Genomic DNA, 17,500 nt, shown 5'->3' on the forward strand with positions numbered 1-17,500 from the left:
AGCTACCTTTTCCAGAGCTTTTCCATCCTCCCGCTCACTTCTCTTTGAAGTTTCATGATGATTCGGAAATAAATGTGCCATTCTTTTGCCGGCCTGTAATTTTTTCCTCGGCGTTTTTGTCGCCATGTTATTTTAACTGATGCTTGAAAAATTTGTATGAAAGTCAAGTAGACTAGTGCACGACTGATAAAACCTCGCGAATATCAGTCGTGCAGTAGTCTACTTTCATAAATATTTTAAATCAATTTTGACTGATCACGATCTTCTCTGATCCAACGCTGTGCAAGACTTACCGTCCACGCTTTTTGCAAAGGTTTTAAAACCTCAACTTCACTAATGCTCAAAGTAATGCGTGACATATTACAGTCGCGTTACATGCGCAGTAACGTTGAGCACAAACAATTAGCGCGAACGTCCTTAAGAGTGGCTGCCTGTAAAAATCAGACAAATTCTTAATTTCGCGGCAAGGATCGAAAATTCGATTTGGCTCATATTTTCATGGTAGATAGGCTAGGGCATAACAATAACTACTGGACAGTTTTTTCGGCAAAATATCCTTTCAGTTGAGAGAAATATGCAAATTACCAAATTCCGTTAAAATCGCCATGTCACGCACCATTTTATTAAACAACTTTGAGAGTCTCGCATGCAAAACGACATTATTCGTCCGTCTTTAGAACACTCAAATATTTTTGCGCAATGTTTAAATGTGTGCTTGGTCGATTTTAGTGAATGTTGTGCGGTCGTTTTGGGTGGAAAATGATTAAATTTCGAAGACATGTATTTCATTCACTTAAAAGTACTTCGTAAATATAGTTAATTTTCATCATGTGCGAAACCTTCAAATGGACTGAGCTTCTGCTGGTTGAATCGTAGAAGAATGGTCTACAGATTCCTGTAAAAATTTCTTTGGGCAAATGATTGTGAGCGACGCGAGAGCTTTTCAAAGTACGTTAAATATGCATATATTTGCCCTTCCGTCGTCAAATATCAATTGACTGGTTACCCATATATTTTAGCATGCGCCACATGACTTGACCCATATTAAGTTGAAATAGACACAGAGATGATAATTTCGAAATGTTTTAACCTTATTTGCTGCATAAGGTAGATCCAAAAGCCGATTTAACGTGTTTTTCCCGCCATTCGGCACATATAAAGCAGTACAGTTTCCTTCTGTTTGCACAATGTCTGATGTAAATCGCCAACTGTCATCGTATTTAATGGTCAAATACCATATTTCGGCGCATCTGATCGCCACTGCATCTAACTCAGCAACGGCTGAGTCATTTGTGGATAGTTGCTTACTTCGCACAGCGCCAAAATACTACCACATCTGAACGATTGCTGCTTGACCTTGAATACTTTGCAGCGGTTCGTCATTTGTTTGTCACGCAATGCTGTCATCCCAGCCTAGAGGGTAGGGCTAGGGCAATTTCTATCCTGATATATACGTAACCATTTTGAGCACAAAATCTTGTTGAGTGGGAAGAGAGTAAATAAAAGAATATAAAGAATGACTTTATTCCCTTTGTCTTCTGAGTTGTCTCCTGTTGTCATCTCTTACGCGACCCGCTACCTACATTGCGTAACACTTTCGGCTTAAACTCGTTCCTAGGTCTTTCCGCGCTGTGCAAAAGCAGCTTCCACAAAACCAAACAGTGCAAACACAAAAAGAAGTCGTTAGTCTTTTTTTCAACTTCGCAGAATTTGTTTTCGAATACTCTCGCGACAGTCGGAGACTTTTGTGCGTCTTTTGCAAAGTTTTTTTTTACTCAAATAGGCCACGTTCGATATATCAATATTCTTATTTGCTCTGAGGCTTTAGGGATAATTATTTTGTAACTTTTTAAAGTGTCTTTTGTCTCTAAATTCCCGAAAGAGACTGGATACAAAGAAGACAACACCAAATATGAATGTTTGTCCTGAAAGCCTTGGGGCCATGTTAGAATATTGACGTGGCATATTGCTTTTCGCAACATACCGGTAATCATACCGTTACCCAACCCCGGTACCAAACGAATCATCTTGCGCGCGGTCGACAACAGACATTTTTTTAAAACTGACAAATCTTCACAAGCCTCTCCCCAATTTGCAGTTTTTCTTACGCGTTCGAAGTCACCCGATCTCCGCACGGAAACAAAATGTCACAAATTAATGCCTGAAGCGTTTTGTGAGATTCCGCCATAACAATTCAGAGCTGATGAAGGAAACCTAGTACCTAGGTGCACTGCTGGATAAAGAAGGCGTGGCGACCAAAGACATTCAACAGAGACTAAGTAAAGCTAGACGAACTGTCTACAGGTTGCGAAGAATTTGGGACTGTAACGAAATTAGCAGGAAGACGAAAGTTCAATTGTTCAAAACAATTGTCAGAGCAGTTTTGATGTATGGCTGCGAAGCTTGGAAACTCACGAAAACAGAAGCAAAGAAGCTGGACGCTTTCCAATACAAATGCATGAAACGCATACTGAGAATAAGATGGCCACGGACCATCTCGCACCAACAAATCCAGGAGACCACAGGAGTGAAAAGAACGAGTGATGAGATCAGACGCCGAAGATGGAATTGGATCGGGCATATATTGAGGAAGAACAGAGAGGAGCACTGTGTTACAGCATTGGAGTGGAGGCCAGAGGGGAGGAGGAGACCAGGTCGACCAAAAACAACATGGAGGAGAATGGTTGAAGACGAAAGACGAGTAGCTGGGTGGCAATCATGGACGACTGTCAGAGCTTTAGCAGCAAACCGAAGTGGATGGAAAGAGAATGTCAAAGCCTTAGGTGCCTTATGGCACGAAGAGATATAGAGATAGCGAAGGAAAGTCATACGAAAGACAAAGGAGACATTGGACTAGACCGGGAAGAGCTAGCGCGTGGTGGGACTTCTTTGTGAATGTAGTGGTATTAACTGAACATTTATTTCACATATGCACAATCCTAGGTCCAACTCGTTCTTATCGTTTTCCAACGTTTTAGTTTGGGCAGATGAAACCAATAGGAAAATTAAACGTTAGTGTGGGCGAAAATATTTTGCTTCGTTTTCTTCGAGATAAAAACGCTTAAGCTTTACTGTGTTAGAGCTCTTTCGGGGCGGGTTTCAGGGGTCTTCGTCTCATTCCCTTTTAGCATAAATCAACTAGTGGTTGAAAACTTTATCTAAATCCTCTTCACAGACACTTTGAGAACGGCAAGAGGCGGCCGTCATTAATTTTGTTAGCTGCTACACTAAATACTATGTATCACAGAATAGATAGTAGCGTAGCCAATCAAAGAACTGCACGCTAGCCCAGACCAAAAACGGATGAACATTCAACAAATTGTTTCACTTATTTTACAGTGCGACGCGCCATACCGTGGCCACCCAACAAACATTTTTACAAGTTAGCTACTGATCAAGATACGCGAATTTGATTGACAGACACAAACCTCCATAGAAAGTTTCAACGCGCAAGAACCAAATGGAGGCTTGTCTGTCAATCAAATCCGCTCACACTGATTGGCTAACTTGAAAAAAATGTTTGTTGGGTGGCCACGGTAAGGCGCGTGGCAGTGTTAGAGTGCCCAATACAAAATATGGAAAGCAAAATACGAATATATCGAAATCAAATATTTATATTTGTTTTACATTTTTTTTATTTGTTTGATTTTTTATTGTTATTATTACTATATACCCCTACCGGTGTAGCTACCTACTAAAATAATAGCATTGCGTGACGACAAAATAACGAACGCTGCAAGAGTGTGCTGGGGGCGCCGACACTCTCGGGAGCAAAGGTAAAAGGTCGCAATCAAATGTAATATTTTGGTCAACTTGGTGTAGTACGTACAACGCAAACAACTATCCACGAATTGCTTAGCAGCTGTTGACTTAGGTAGATGCAGTGATGATTATATGCCGCGAAAGAAGATCACAGATTCATGATATTCGACCACTGATTACGTTGACAGTTGGCGATGTGCATTAGACGTTGTCTAAACAGAAGCAAACTTTGACCGCTTAAAGGCGACGAATCGTGGAAGAAACACATTAAATCGGCCTATGGACCTGTCTCTTACTGCCAATAAGGTTAGAAAATTTCGAAATTATTATCTCTGTGTCTATTTCAACTTAATATGGGTCAAGTCATGTGGCGCATGCTAAGATTTACGGGTAATTGTGAAGAAGAGCTCCCCAAAAATCCTGTCGGCCGACTGTCGGTCAACTGTCGGCCGACAGCTTACCGACAGTCTACCGACAGCTAACCAACAGGTTACCGATCGGTTAAGAAAAAAGAAAGATTGTGGTAAAAACGAGCAGTTAACGTGACATTTCGTAATGGTGATGTATGACTCGACAGACTTCACCTACTCACCGATCAACTGTTATCAGTGTAACCCGTCAATTGATATTTGACGACGAAGGGCAAATATTTGCATTTTTAACGTACTTTGAAAAGCTCTGGCGTCGCTCACAATCATTTGCCCAAAGAAATTTTTACAGGAATCTGTAGAACATTCTTCGGCGATTCAACCATCAGAAGCTTAATCCATTTGAAGGTTTCGCACATGATGAAAATTAATTATATTTACGAAGTACTTTTAAGTGAATGAAATACATGTCTTCGAAATTTAATTATTTTCCACCCAAAACAACAGCACAACATTCACTAAAATCAACCAAGCACACATTTAAACATTGCACAAAAATATTTGAGTTTTCTAAAGACAGAACAATAATGTTGTTTTCCATGCGAGACTCTCAAAGTTGTTTAATAAAATAGTGCGTGACATGGCGATTTTAACGGAATTTGATAATTTGCATATTTCTTTGAAATAAAAGGATATTTTGCCGAAAAAACTATCCAGTAGTTTTTGTCATGCCCTAGCCTGTCTACCATAAAAATATGAGCGAAATCGAATTTTCGACCCTTGCCGAGTTGTGTTTGATAATTACGGGCAGGGACTCTTAAGTTCACAGATAATCAGCCAGCGTTGTTTAAATATCCGGACGACTCAACTCTTATTGTTGCCGTTTGGAGTAACAGCCATTGTCGTACCACATTTTCCTGCAGAAATAATTCAATGATACATAAACTTACTTACACATGTTAAACTATTATTTAGAAAATCGTTCTCTTTTGAGCCCCATTTTGTACACTGCATTGAACATTAGCAGAATTATTTTCCTTCTGTATATTCTCAAGTGCCGTCTCCCAAACGATCACTTTCGATATAATTTCTCGATCGTTCAAGCAGGCCGGGTCGATTTATTGGTTTAGTTAACAAGTCTTTGATTTTGAAGGCGTAATTTTGCCATAGGTTTAAAAAAAAAAAATCACTTCATGCCGAATTAAGCCAACTGAAATACAAAACACAAATCTTCAAATGACCGAGGACACCTTATTTTCCTTTACCGAGTCCTTAAGTAAATCTGGCTCTGCATGCTGCTCAATGTTTCACTGAAAGGGAAAAAAGATCTGTATGAAAGATCTCGAGTAGCCTTTGGGTTGTCCTCAGAAAGACGGCTACCAGCATCCCTCCTCAGTACGACAACTGTTTGCGTTTGTTAAGTGAAGTTTATTACTTCCACTTACTTGCTAAAATTCAAGTTTCTTTATTGAATTCTGTGCTCAAAATGGGGCTCAAAATATGGTGAGAAGATGCAGATGACGATATTCTAGGGAATAGTTTAAACGTAAGTGAATTTTGATATCCCAGAATTATTATTGAGCTGGTAGTAACTTTTAAATTATCGCAAATTGTGAAAACAAGGCAGCTGAATTTGAATCAGGAAAATGTGGTTTTACCCACACGAGTTGATACGATCGAATTATCGCAAACTCGCCTCGGTTTGTACGAGCATGAGCAAACACAGTAGATGTGTTTCAGTTCTTAACTAAGCCACCTGAAATTCAAAACGCAAATCTTTAAATAACCGAAGGCTCCTGTTGAGACGTCCCGAGTTTTATGTAAAAGACTCTAATGGTCGATTTAATAACAATATTGCGGGTATACATTAGAAAAACACATCAGTTAAAATTGGTCAGTAATTCATAACGTGTTCAACAGCAAACAGCGACCGCATCATCATCTTTAAAGAGCCAATACCAAACATGGCCATGGGAGATCACGTGATCAGTAGAGAAGAGGTACCGAATGAAGGAAGCTGTAGAGTCAACTGCTATCTGCACCCTGACTGTGTCTCTATTAATATGGGGCCCTTAACAGGAGGAAAGCTGACTTGCGAATTGAACAATACCACTGCTCCAAAAGACTCTACCCTGAGTAGTAAGAAAGGTCACACTTACTTGGAAATTGAGGTAAAAGTGGTTGCAGTAGATGGTACATTTTTCAGTCTTGCCTCACTTTAACTATGGTTTAGTTAAGATGTGTTTGAATAATCATAAAAGATAGAGAAATGTAGTTTTCTATAGATCAAAGTCTATCATAAATGCATGAAAATATAAATACAGCGATATTGCATTCTTTAATTTCTGGCGATTTGTTTTGGATAAATCGATTCTCAATGGAGCTTTTTGTTTAAACGTACGCTAACATACTACAGCAATTCAAGTCCTACGTTTTTTTGTCATCTTACAAACATTGCAGACAAATATTATCAATTTCCTTTTCAAATATTAGTTGGCACTTCGTTATCGTCTCTTCCGAGTGTTCAACATATAATCAACAAAGAATCAGTCACACATTCTTCAGTTGCATGGATTTTGAGGTATATGACTCATGAATCATCTCAAATATTCGATTCCGGGCTTCTTAGCAGTAGCATTGGACTTTAATTTCAGAATCCCTGCAGCAGCAGCCCGTGTCTAAATGGTGGAACTTGTCAAGCCGGATTTACTAGTAAAGGATTTCGGTGCCTTTGTACCAACAGTTCCTTTGCGGGAATTCAATGCGAGATAGGTAAACGTCAGTTCATGTTATATAAATACGTAAGCAAAACAAGTTTTACGATAACAGAAACTTTTCAGAGAATGCAGATATCGGTAAATAAATAGGATCGATATCATATTTCTTTTGCTTTTAAACCTACGACGAAGCCACAAATATACCAAATATTGCTTTCTTTCGTTACGGCCCTCGTGTAATTCCTGTGGATTGCGAAACATTTTCTGAGGTTTATCCGCAGTCAAATTCAATTCAGCCAATCATGTCATGTTATTTTAGGGTGTGTGGTAAAGATGAGAGCCCCGTTTTTGCTTGCTTTTATATATATGTACGTATTTATTTACTTGTCTATTTATTTATTTACTTACCAAGAGTGAATTAGATTCACTCTTGTACTTACTTACTTATTTTTGTACTCATCATCGTCGTCATTAATAGCCTATTAGTCTTTCACTTCTGAACAAAGTCCTATGTATGATTTTTCCAAGTCTTTCTGTCTTGTGTGTCTCTCTCTTCCATGTGGGATGCCTATTGAACTGGTCAATTTCATCCTTCCATCTTCCTGGAGGTCTGCCTCTGTTTATTTTTTCCATACTTTGGTGCCCTATGTGCCACATGTCCAGCCCATCTTCACTTAGTTTCATTTTATTTCATCATTTGTGATGTATCCAAACTTTTAAATGTAAGTGCTCGATTGCATAAGAATTTGGAGAATTTTGTTTCATCGAATTCAAATTCGATTATTGGTGGTTAACAGTTGTTGTTGAATGTTCCGTTCTGTCGTGATTGTGTTTCATTGGCCCTGAAATGCCCCAATGGGGCGTGGTCAATTAAGTATGTATGTATGTGGTCTACACTTAACGGTTTCAAAAAAAAATGCCGCTGGCATACTACATGTACCATTTGGAACTAGAGAAAAATTTTGGCTCAATGGTATTTTTTTCTTGCAAACAGTATCCATCTATTGGGGCTCCGACTTTCTCACACCTCACTGAATTCAAACTGCTATCTACAAATGGGTCAAATAGCTCGTAGTTTGGGTAATTAACAGATGTCCTACAGAACGCCTTGCGTCGCTTGACCTTAATGAATAAAAATAACGAAGTTACCAGGTGAGTGTGTCTGACATGTCTGTGATATTTTATGATCTACTCTTCAGCAAAATCCTGCAGCCATTTAAAACAACTGGATCCTGCAGCAGAGAGTGGAGTTTACACCATCCATCCTTTTGTTGAAGGAAACTTGACACCATTTGACGTCGCTTGCAACATGACTGAAAAGAATGGAGTTGGTGTGACAGTCATCAGTCACGACAGTGAAAGCAGAACAAGTGTCCAGGGATATGAAGAAAAAGGGCGTTACTCACGTGATATTCATTACACCGGAGCGAGTCTGTCTCAGCTTGCAAATCTCGCCACAGTTTCAGCGCATTGTGAACAATTTATTAGGTATGAGTGTTACGGTTCGGTTTTGTGGTTCAACAATGATTCTTATGGATGGTGGGTATCACGTGACTCAACAAAGATGACATACTGGGGTGGAAGGTCGCCTGGTGATACCAAATGCACATGTGACCAGCCTATATCCTGTGCAAAACTAAGCGATGTTTGTAACTGTGATAAGAATGACAATGTCTGGCGTGAAGACAGCGGTCTCCTCACTGACAAGCAAAAGCTTCCAGTTAAACAGCTCAGGTTTGGAGATACTGGACACACAGGAGAGCAAGGGTACCACACACTCGGAAAATTCAAATGCTATGGAACAGCATGATCTCGAGAGACCTTATTTCCCAGTATCTATCGCGACGGTCTAATGAAAACTGAGACACTGTCACGCAAATTGCTGATAGAATATTGGATGGAACATAGTATATCCACACACACACCCACACACACACACCAAAATAAAGAAAAAACAAAAACAAAAACAGAGAACGACAGAAGAGAAATTTAAAAAGCCCCTAAGGGATGCGTGAATGAACCAAACTCAAGGCTAAAAGCAACAAGGAGCTTCCTGAGATGGCTTGAATGGGTTAACTGAACCTTAGCTCAGGAATATAGATAAGCAGAAGTTTAATGCATTTTTCCGTTATTTGTACGTAGAAACTATGCATCTCATCTTCACCTAACATTAACTTGAAATTTCTAGATAGCGTATCAGTAATTAAGGTGATTCCCTTGAAATTGTTCTACTATCAAACTTTTTTGGAAACTTGGAATAATTAACATTCATGATATGAACATTAAAAAAATGCAACAAAAAAAATGGGTTCACCGTGCTTGTTTACGCGTCAGCAAGGTCTTGAAATGGGCTTAAGCTTTTTTTACTGTTTTCGCGTTAAAAATTCGAATCACATTCATACAGAATTAAGTCTTGGTTACTTCAAAGACACAAAATTTTATTTTGAAAATAAGGCTTCTTTTATTTACATAAGCAGCATTGCTTCATTTACGCCGTCTTTGATTCCCTGGTTGTGGGAATAGTGCACTTTTTGGGACAGTTCCGTTGTTAGCTTGAAGTCCTCACCTTGGGTAAAATACACCCAGTACGGAACTGTTTTCCAAAAAAAATTCATGTTCTACTATCAAACGTTTTTTCTTCTTTAAATATGTTCTTTATTAGACTGTTCTTGGCAAATACCCGAAAAAAAAGTAAAGTAAAGTAAAGTAAAGTAGACCTATTTAACGTCGATAACTCGTAACAGTAATTAAACTGACAAACCTTAGGTCGACGGTGCGCTCATTTTACTCCCCCTCTCCATCAGTGCTTCGTTTTACGGGTATTTAAAGCTACTAGCTACACGGAAAGAAAAGGAGTCGAAACCAGGATGCGAGATCCGGGAATCGAACTCTGCACCTCTTGCACCAAGGCCACGGACTAACCGACTGTGCCACCCTTGCTCCTAAGTCTGCATTTTATGAATGGTTTGAGACTGAAATCTATCTAACCGATGTAAGGTCACTTCCTGTAACAACGGCACATCAGATATAAACAAAAAAATTAATCCTTCAAATTGGAGTACAACAAATTTCCATTATTGGCCTTCTGTTGTTTACTGGGTATAGCAATGATCCATCCGTGCAACCGTTGGAATACTGTGATGTTTGATTCTACACGCTGATAACATAACATAACATAACATAACATAACATAACCTAATCTAATCTAATCTAATCTAACTTAACCTAACCTAACCTAACCTAACCTAACCTAACCTAACCTCACCTCACCTCACCTCACCTCAGCTCATCTCACATAACCTAACCTTAACATAACATGTTATGCGCTTATATATCGGAAACTATTTGAATGCTTTGTTCCGATTGGCTAAGTGATTCTACTCTAGACGGTGATTGGTTTATTTTTCACTTTTGAAGAATGCTATACGAGAAGCTGTTTGGACGTATCACTTTCTTCACATGTGAAATATAGCTATTTGCAAGGTCTATCGCATAAAATTCTCAATCTATATATAATAAAATCCTAGATTTACCTCCATGTGGACCAGCCACCAAGGCCTGGGATAAACCGAGATGCGAACTTCTGTTAGGAAGACCTCCCGAACATCGCGCCTTTTTCAAGTTTAATTACTTAAATGTTTTGTCGTAAAAAGGGTTGCTTTTATTCATCGTGGTAAAGTACAATAATAATAAAGTATTCTCGGGCCTCTTCTTTGGAATGTTTTCCAAAAGGATCTACATTTCTCCACTGATCAAAACAAGCTATTTATGTATGCTGATGACCATCGGCGGAGAAGAAAACTAACGACGTGGAATGTTTTTTTAACTGAGGAAGGAAACAACATCTCTGAGTGGTACAACAACTGTCTTTTACAAGGAAAACTTTTAAAGTATCATCAGGTGATGTGTCGAGGTTCGAGGAATTATCACAAGGATTTACACATCGTCATTAACGACACTGTACTTGATCAGAATCAGAGGTAACGCTCTAAGGGGTTGCCTTAGATGATCAACTATCATTTTCGAGTCATGTACGCAATGTTTGTAGAAAAGACTCCTGTCAAACATGTTTTTTTCTGAGATTACGTAACCTTATTCCGACATCTGCTAAATTACACATTTTTAAATTTGCTATACTACCTTATTTTACATATTGTCAGACTGTCTGTCCTTTCTGTCATTTCTGATACCAGAAAACTAGAACGAATTCAAGTACGAGCACTTCGCGCTGTTTCTTGTGACAATAAATCGAAGAATGAGGAACAGCAAAAAGCGAAACTACGAACACTTCATACGCAACGACTTCAAACCATTGCGATCATAATGTACAAAGTAATAAAAGGTCTGGCGTCCCCCTAAGTTGCGGACTTATTTACTGTTACCAATTCTTCATATCATCTTAGAAATTCCGATTTTTCCATACCTAGATTTCGGACTGTTGCGTATGGCAAACATGGCCTGACTTATTTAGGTCCTGTCATTTGGTCCAAACTTGACAAATTTATTCGATCGTCTGAATCATTGGACGTTTTTAAAAGCGATATAAAACGGTTAATTTCACAATCATGCTGGACAATACTTGTAAAGACTGGTATTTATAAGAATATATGCCGGGAATTCTAAAAATTTCCGGTAATGTATCCCAAAAATTCGAGAGGATGATCCAAATTTCCGAGACGACTTAAGTTAAGACCTAGTATTGCGTTTGTTAGAGTTGTCACCCCCCGTGATCTCTACAAAGTGCGATAAAACGCAAAAGCTTACTAAATGCAACGTCATTGATCGTTAAAAGGGTACTCTGACGAAAAAACACGATATTTCAGAAAGTCTCAAATCTTCGAGGAAACGCCGCCAAAATGTTGTATACGCTTTTCACATAATGAATTTAACTTACTTTCACCAACATTTCAATGTTATTACGTCGAAAAACTTTTTTTCATAGCATCCGCCATTTTTGGTATGTCGCCTGCATACTTATTCGAGCAAGCCTGGAGCGAGGGCTGATGACGTCACTTACTCAACATATCGCTCGCTGCTACTTGAGTAAATGGAAAACATGTCTGAGAATGAAGCTTCATCTTCTATCGATCATGATTTATCGACTTCGGAGTTACCGTTTGACTTCGAAAAACATTCTGAGTCAGTTACCTCAGTGTGATTATGAAGATTTAGACTCGGGGCTACTGAGGAAAAAGCAGCCGCATATCGACAGGAAAGAGCTTAAGGGGAAGAAAAAAGAATGCTTCGAGATCGTTCGAATTAACTGGTATTAGATGGTATGTTGGAGTTGTGATTTTGTCTGTTTACTATTGTTCCCTTCATTTGTAAAAATTCAAATTTCTCGTAACTTTTTTCTAGGTGCAAATGTACGGGTTGTTCTTCGGACGCAGTAACAAAGGCCAATGAAAGACTATAAGGATTGCTTCTGCTGTTACTAGGGAAATTGATCGGTGCGTGGAGAAGCTGGAATTGAAGCAGTTGCAGATGACTGAGAACAGTTACTACAGTACCACTGATCTGCCTGGGTTTCAATCTTGTTGTTGAGACGAGTGGGTTTTAAAAATAGCCGCCATAGGATTAAGAAACCGAAAGAACAAGCGATACACATCAATGTATGAGCAAGGCCAAACTGCGAAGTCTTAGTATTAAAGCGCTGTATAATAAGCTTCATTTTGGATTGCACTTTTCGATTTTCCTTGTCAGGAAATATTTTCATGTATTTTATAACGTAGCAATTAAGAACGATAATGGCAATAATTTTCCTAGCTCCTGAATATATTTTTACAATCAGTTTCATACCGACAGTTTATTCGTCTTGTTTGGGACTTCATGGGGTATTTATTACACAGCACTTACTGAGACTTCACAGTTAGGGCTTGCTCATACATTGATGTGTGTATCTGGTATCTGGGAGTTTCATCGCCTCTTCGACTGTTGACGTGCAATGACACTCCACAGGTCGCGGTCGGCAGCTTGGCTGGTGCAGGCGTAGGCTGGCTGGCAGGTCCACTCCTTGAAGTCCGCCATCCAGTTGTTCCGCGGCCGCCCTCTTGGTCTTTTGCCTTCTAACTTTCCTTCTAATACTGTCGTCAAGATATTATTTTTTCTCTTAATATGGCCAAAATACTTGAGCTTTCTTTTCTGAATGTCACTCAAGAGCTGTCTTTTTGTCTTAAGCTTGGTGAGAACTCTTTCATTTGTAACTTTGTCACTCCGCCTAACATTCCCTAACACTCTGAGGCACCACATTTCGAAGGCTTCAATTTTAGCTTCAAGAACTTTGGAAAGAGTCCATGCCTCACACCCATATGTGAAGATTGAATAGATATAACATTTTACAATCTTGAGTTTTGTAGTGAGTTTTAAGCGTTTTGATTTCAGAATTTTAGCCATAGAGCTGAATTTTTCTTTTGCAATGTTCTTGATGTTCGTGATGTTCTTGATGTGTGTAGCGCTCGTTATTTCGGTTTCTTAATCCTATGGCGGGTATTCCTCAAACCCACTCGTCTAGACAACAAGATTGAAACCCAGGTAGATCGGTGGCAGTTCTTTATAATCTGCAACTGCTTCCAGCTTCCCCAGGCACCGATCAATTTCGCTACAGCGGAAGCATTCATCTGCTTTTGTTACCGCGTCCGAAGAACAACAAGTAAATTTGAATTTTTGCAAATGAAGGGAACATTAGTAAACAGACGACTCCAACATACCATCTGATATAAGTTAATTCGAACGATCTCGAAGCATTCCTCTTGTTCTTCCTCTTAAGCTCTTTCCCGTCGATATGCGGCTGCTTTTTCCTCAGTAGCCACGAGTGTAAATCTTCATAATCACAGGTAGGCGACTCAGAATGTTTTTCGAAGTCAAACGGTAACTCCGAAGTCGAGAAATCATGATCGATAGAAGATGAAGCTTCGCTTTCACACATATTTTCCATTCAGCCAGCGATATGTTGAAAAAGTGACGTCATCAGCCCTCGCTCCAGGCTTTCTCGAATAAGTGGGCAGGCGACATACCAAAAATGGCGGATGCTATGAAAAACAAGTATTTCGACGTAATAACATTGAAATGTTGGTGAAAGGAAGTTAAATTCATCATGTGAAAAGCGAATACAACATTTTGGCGGCGTTTCCTCGAAGATTTGAGACTTTTTGAAATATCGTGTTTTTTCGTCAGAGTACTCCTTTAAATGGCCGTACCTTGTATAGGAATCTGATCTTTCTCAATCTTATGTCAATGACTCTAAGATCCTTTTATCCTTCTTGATTAAAGACTCAACTTATGCCAAGCAGAATGTTGTTCCATGCGGCATGTTTAGGTGGCCAATGGTAAATCGTTTAGGTAGATGCAGAATAGCAAAGGCGAAAGAATGGCACCTTGAGGTACGCCATGTGCGATGTTAAGAGGTGATGAAGTGGCTGACAAATGCTTTCTATCGGTCAAGTAGCTTCGGCGACTGATTCGCAAACAGAAAGAAAGAAGATGCAACTTCACGATAAAAAGAGCAGGTAGCCATTAAATTTTTGATGACGGTCTTTTATTCGGTCCGTTTGTGATGTATGAGAATCTGAACCCTTTATATTACAAAGATTGCTTGAAAATCCAAATCTTTCGCTTATTTTAAAATTTGAAAAATGACTAAAATTGCAAGAAAAGTGCTAAAATTGCAAAACAAATTCGACCGGCTTTTTTTAAGGCTATATGAACTTTTGGCTTTTTGAAAGGCCATATTCCCATATAAAGAAAGAGCAAAGCGCCCCAGTCCCAAAGGATGTGTGGAAATCTTGCCTTGAGGAAGGAAAAAAGACGGGTTAATGTTTGCAGAAAATGAATTTCTCCGTCTAACTAATTACGTGAGAGCTAACCGCGTATAAATGTTTTAATGCCTTTTGATGAAGGAGGAGTGACTCTGCAGCAAAAACACTTGTCAAAACCACTTGTTTACACATGTCAACCTACTTATAACACCAAACACTTTTTTAAGTGCGCCTCAAACGCAGACGAAAGTTTGTGCGGGCTTGAACACCCCGACTAAGAGGATTTTTTTTTGCTCGTAAAAACAAATACTAGCGATAAAACACAAAGTTTCGGCTTCATTTTGACGACATTATCAAATGGCTTTTTTTGCAGCCTGATTGAAAACCTTTTAATAGTAGAAATAATATGTACAAATATAAAAGGATATTTAAAATGCTAAGGGTGTAGGCAACGACACCTGTTTCAACGCATTAATGAAGTAAAAACCGCTACGAAACGTCTTCCAGGAATTCATAACATGGACAAACCAAATTTAACCTCCTACTGAAATGCCAAGGGAAGATGGAATGCGTGATTTATGCCTGATCAAACTTGAATACGGAAAGGGACTCCATTCGTACTCAACTGTTTTTCATTGGCCAAAATTCTTAAGATCTTTTATACTTGAATTTATTTTTTCGACATTTTGTTTTACCTCTTTCTTCACTTTTCTCAGCTACTATATTTTTAATCATACTGAGAAAACAGTAAATCTATATTTGATAATGGCGATATTCACAAGAGGAAGCCGAGACGTTACTCTTCATCATAACATCAAGTTCTTTTAAAATGTCTTACTACTCCATTTTGGTTCTGATATCAAACGATAAGCCTCTTTTCGTGGCTTAGCAAGGAAATTCGAGAACAATAATTGCCTTGTGTAAGTTAGCTCTTGACTTTTCCTGAGTTAAGTACTCATATCAAGTCTCTGGCAAGTTATTTGCCATCGGTCACTTTGAAAGTCAGAAACATGTGTCCACGTTAAGAGAAACTATTTTTCTCACGTTTAAGTTTCAAGTACAACTGAGAGTCTTGAATGAGTAGGCCTGAACCACGATCCAGAATGCATCAAATACATATCTTACTAACATTATTTTGCTCAAAGATAAACGTTCGGACTGCAGTGAGTCAAGATCTCAGCGAGGAGTCGCCCTTCTGCACGCAGCTTACAGCTCCAAGGTAATACATCGCTTTTTTGACTGCGTAAACGAGTGTATCAACGATCCGCCATGCATGAGCATTAACTCTTGGTGGGACACCAGGAAAAGTGATTTGAACTATAAAACAAAGGAGCATAGTTGTCGGGCTTGTTTGGTAGCTCAACCACACTCAACCTACATGGGAATGGTGAAACCTCCTGGAAACCAAGGTAAGCCATTTAACTCCATTTTCAAATTACTCTTGTTCGAGATTAATTTGGAAAGACAATTTAAACTACATCCGTAGTGAAGTCGAGGACAACAAAAACAATCCAAGTTCCATCTGGAAAGTGATCAAATCTCACGTCCCTTCAAAAAATAGAGTACCACAAGTCTACAATAAGGACCCCAAGGTATTGGTGGAGGAATTTAACCAGTTCTTTACTTCTGTTGGCAAAAATACCGCTGATTCAGCCTCTACGATCGCTTCAAGGATCAATGCAACAATGCAACCAGATCCATCTCTATTGTCACCAAACAGCAGCGCTGCCGATTCTTCTACCAATACAGTCAGTTTCCAGCCTGTCAGCTGCAATGAAGTCAAACGCATCATTCTTACAATGCCCTGTAACAAATCACCTGGGTTTGATAAAGTGAGCATGAAAGTAATCAGAGACAGTCTTCCTGTTATTCTACAATCTTGGACAAAATTGTTGAGAAAATTGTGGTTTTGGACTAACAGCAATCACAACTATGACAATCTCACTCTCGTTTTTGTTCAGAAATGCCCCCCCCCCCCCACCCCCTGATCAATGTTGCTAGACAAAACAAAGCATGTCAAACCTGGGCTTATCAACATTGGTTGAAGGGGGGGAGGGGGAAGCTACTAGAGTGCGATATTGAGGGCGTAGTGCGTAAAGTAACCCCTGCTGAGAAATTTTCTCAACCCTTTTTGTCCAAGATTGTCTGAGGATAATTTTGCTAAAAAACAGAAAAGGCGTGTATGTATGAGGACGTTAAGTACACAAACGAAAATTATATCAGTGACGGGAATGTCGTGATGGTATTCTATTCACAATTAGAGTTAATGAACTCAAATTTAGAGCAAAAACATTGTTACGTCATCGTTGAGACGCATGGATAAAACAACTGGAAATGGCATATAAAAGGCGCGTTGACGACGCTTTAAGAGCGTATATTTTATTACGGGTGAAAGATAAGAACGAGAAAGCTAAAGATGTTGCTAAAGACGTAGGAATTTCATTAGCAACAGTGTATAGGATTAAGAAAGAAGGCGTGCAAGGCCTTAAAAGGGAAGAAGGAAAGAAGAGATTGAAATTAAGCCCTGGAAGGCCAAGGAAATTGAACACACGAGAAGAGAGGATGCTTTTGCGTCAGATTAAAGTGTTGCGCGAGGAAAATCCGAATTTCTGTTCAGGAAAGCTTATGGAAACCTGCGGCATTTCTTCGAAGCAAGTCAGCAATCGCACTGTCCGCAGACTGCTACACAAAAACGGTTTTGGCTACAGGCAGTCCAGGAAAAAAGGTGTGCTTACGAGACAAGACATCAAGAAAAGATATATGTATGCTCGAGAAGTGAAGAAAAAGCAACAGGCAGATTTCTGGACAAGCAAAATACATTTCTACTTAGATGGAGTAAGTTTTTATTACAAACGAAATCCAGCAGGACAGGCTAGGGCTCCCCAAGGTCGCATATGGC

General features: G+C 39.2%; 1 protein-coding gene and 1 pseudogene across 2 annotated transcripts in view; both read left to right on the plus strand.

Moving 5' to 3' along the window:
* Positions 1-9,152, plus strand: part of LOC138021547 (contactin-associated protein-like 2) — a 12,657-nt gene extending 3,505 nt beyond the window's left edge. The window contains exons 1-4 of one of the 2 annotated variants that reach the window (XM_068868447.1): positions 3,757-4,068; positions 6,051-6,301; positions 6,785-6,902; positions 8,047-9,152. In XM_068868447.1, coding sequence (XP_068724548.1) covers positions 6,095-6,301; positions 6,785-6,902; positions 8,047-8,657 — 936 coding nt within the window. In that variant the 5' untranslated portion in view covers positions 3,757-4,068; positions 6,051-6,094 and the 3' untranslated portion in view covers positions 8,658-9,152. Of the gene's footprint in view, positions 1-3,756; positions 4,069-6,050; positions 6,302-6,784; positions 6,903-8,046 lie in introns of those variants that run through there. The other variant, XM_068868446.1, reaches the window with a different exon arrangement.
* Positions 9,153-15,778: 6,626 nt separating this feature from the next.
* The window catches only part of LOC138021041 (contactin-associated protein-like 2), a 16,795-nt pseudogene continuing 15,073 nt past the window's right edge, over positions 15,779-17,500 (plus strand).

The sequence above is a fragment of the Montipora capricornis genome, chromosome 10 (assembly GCF_036669925.1).
Source record: "Montipora capricornis isolate CH-2021 chromosome 10, ASM3666992v2, whole genome shotgun sequence".
Classification (NCBI taxonomy): Eukaryota; Metazoa; Cnidaria; class Anthozoa; order Scleractinia; family Acroporidae; genus Montipora; species Montipora capricornis.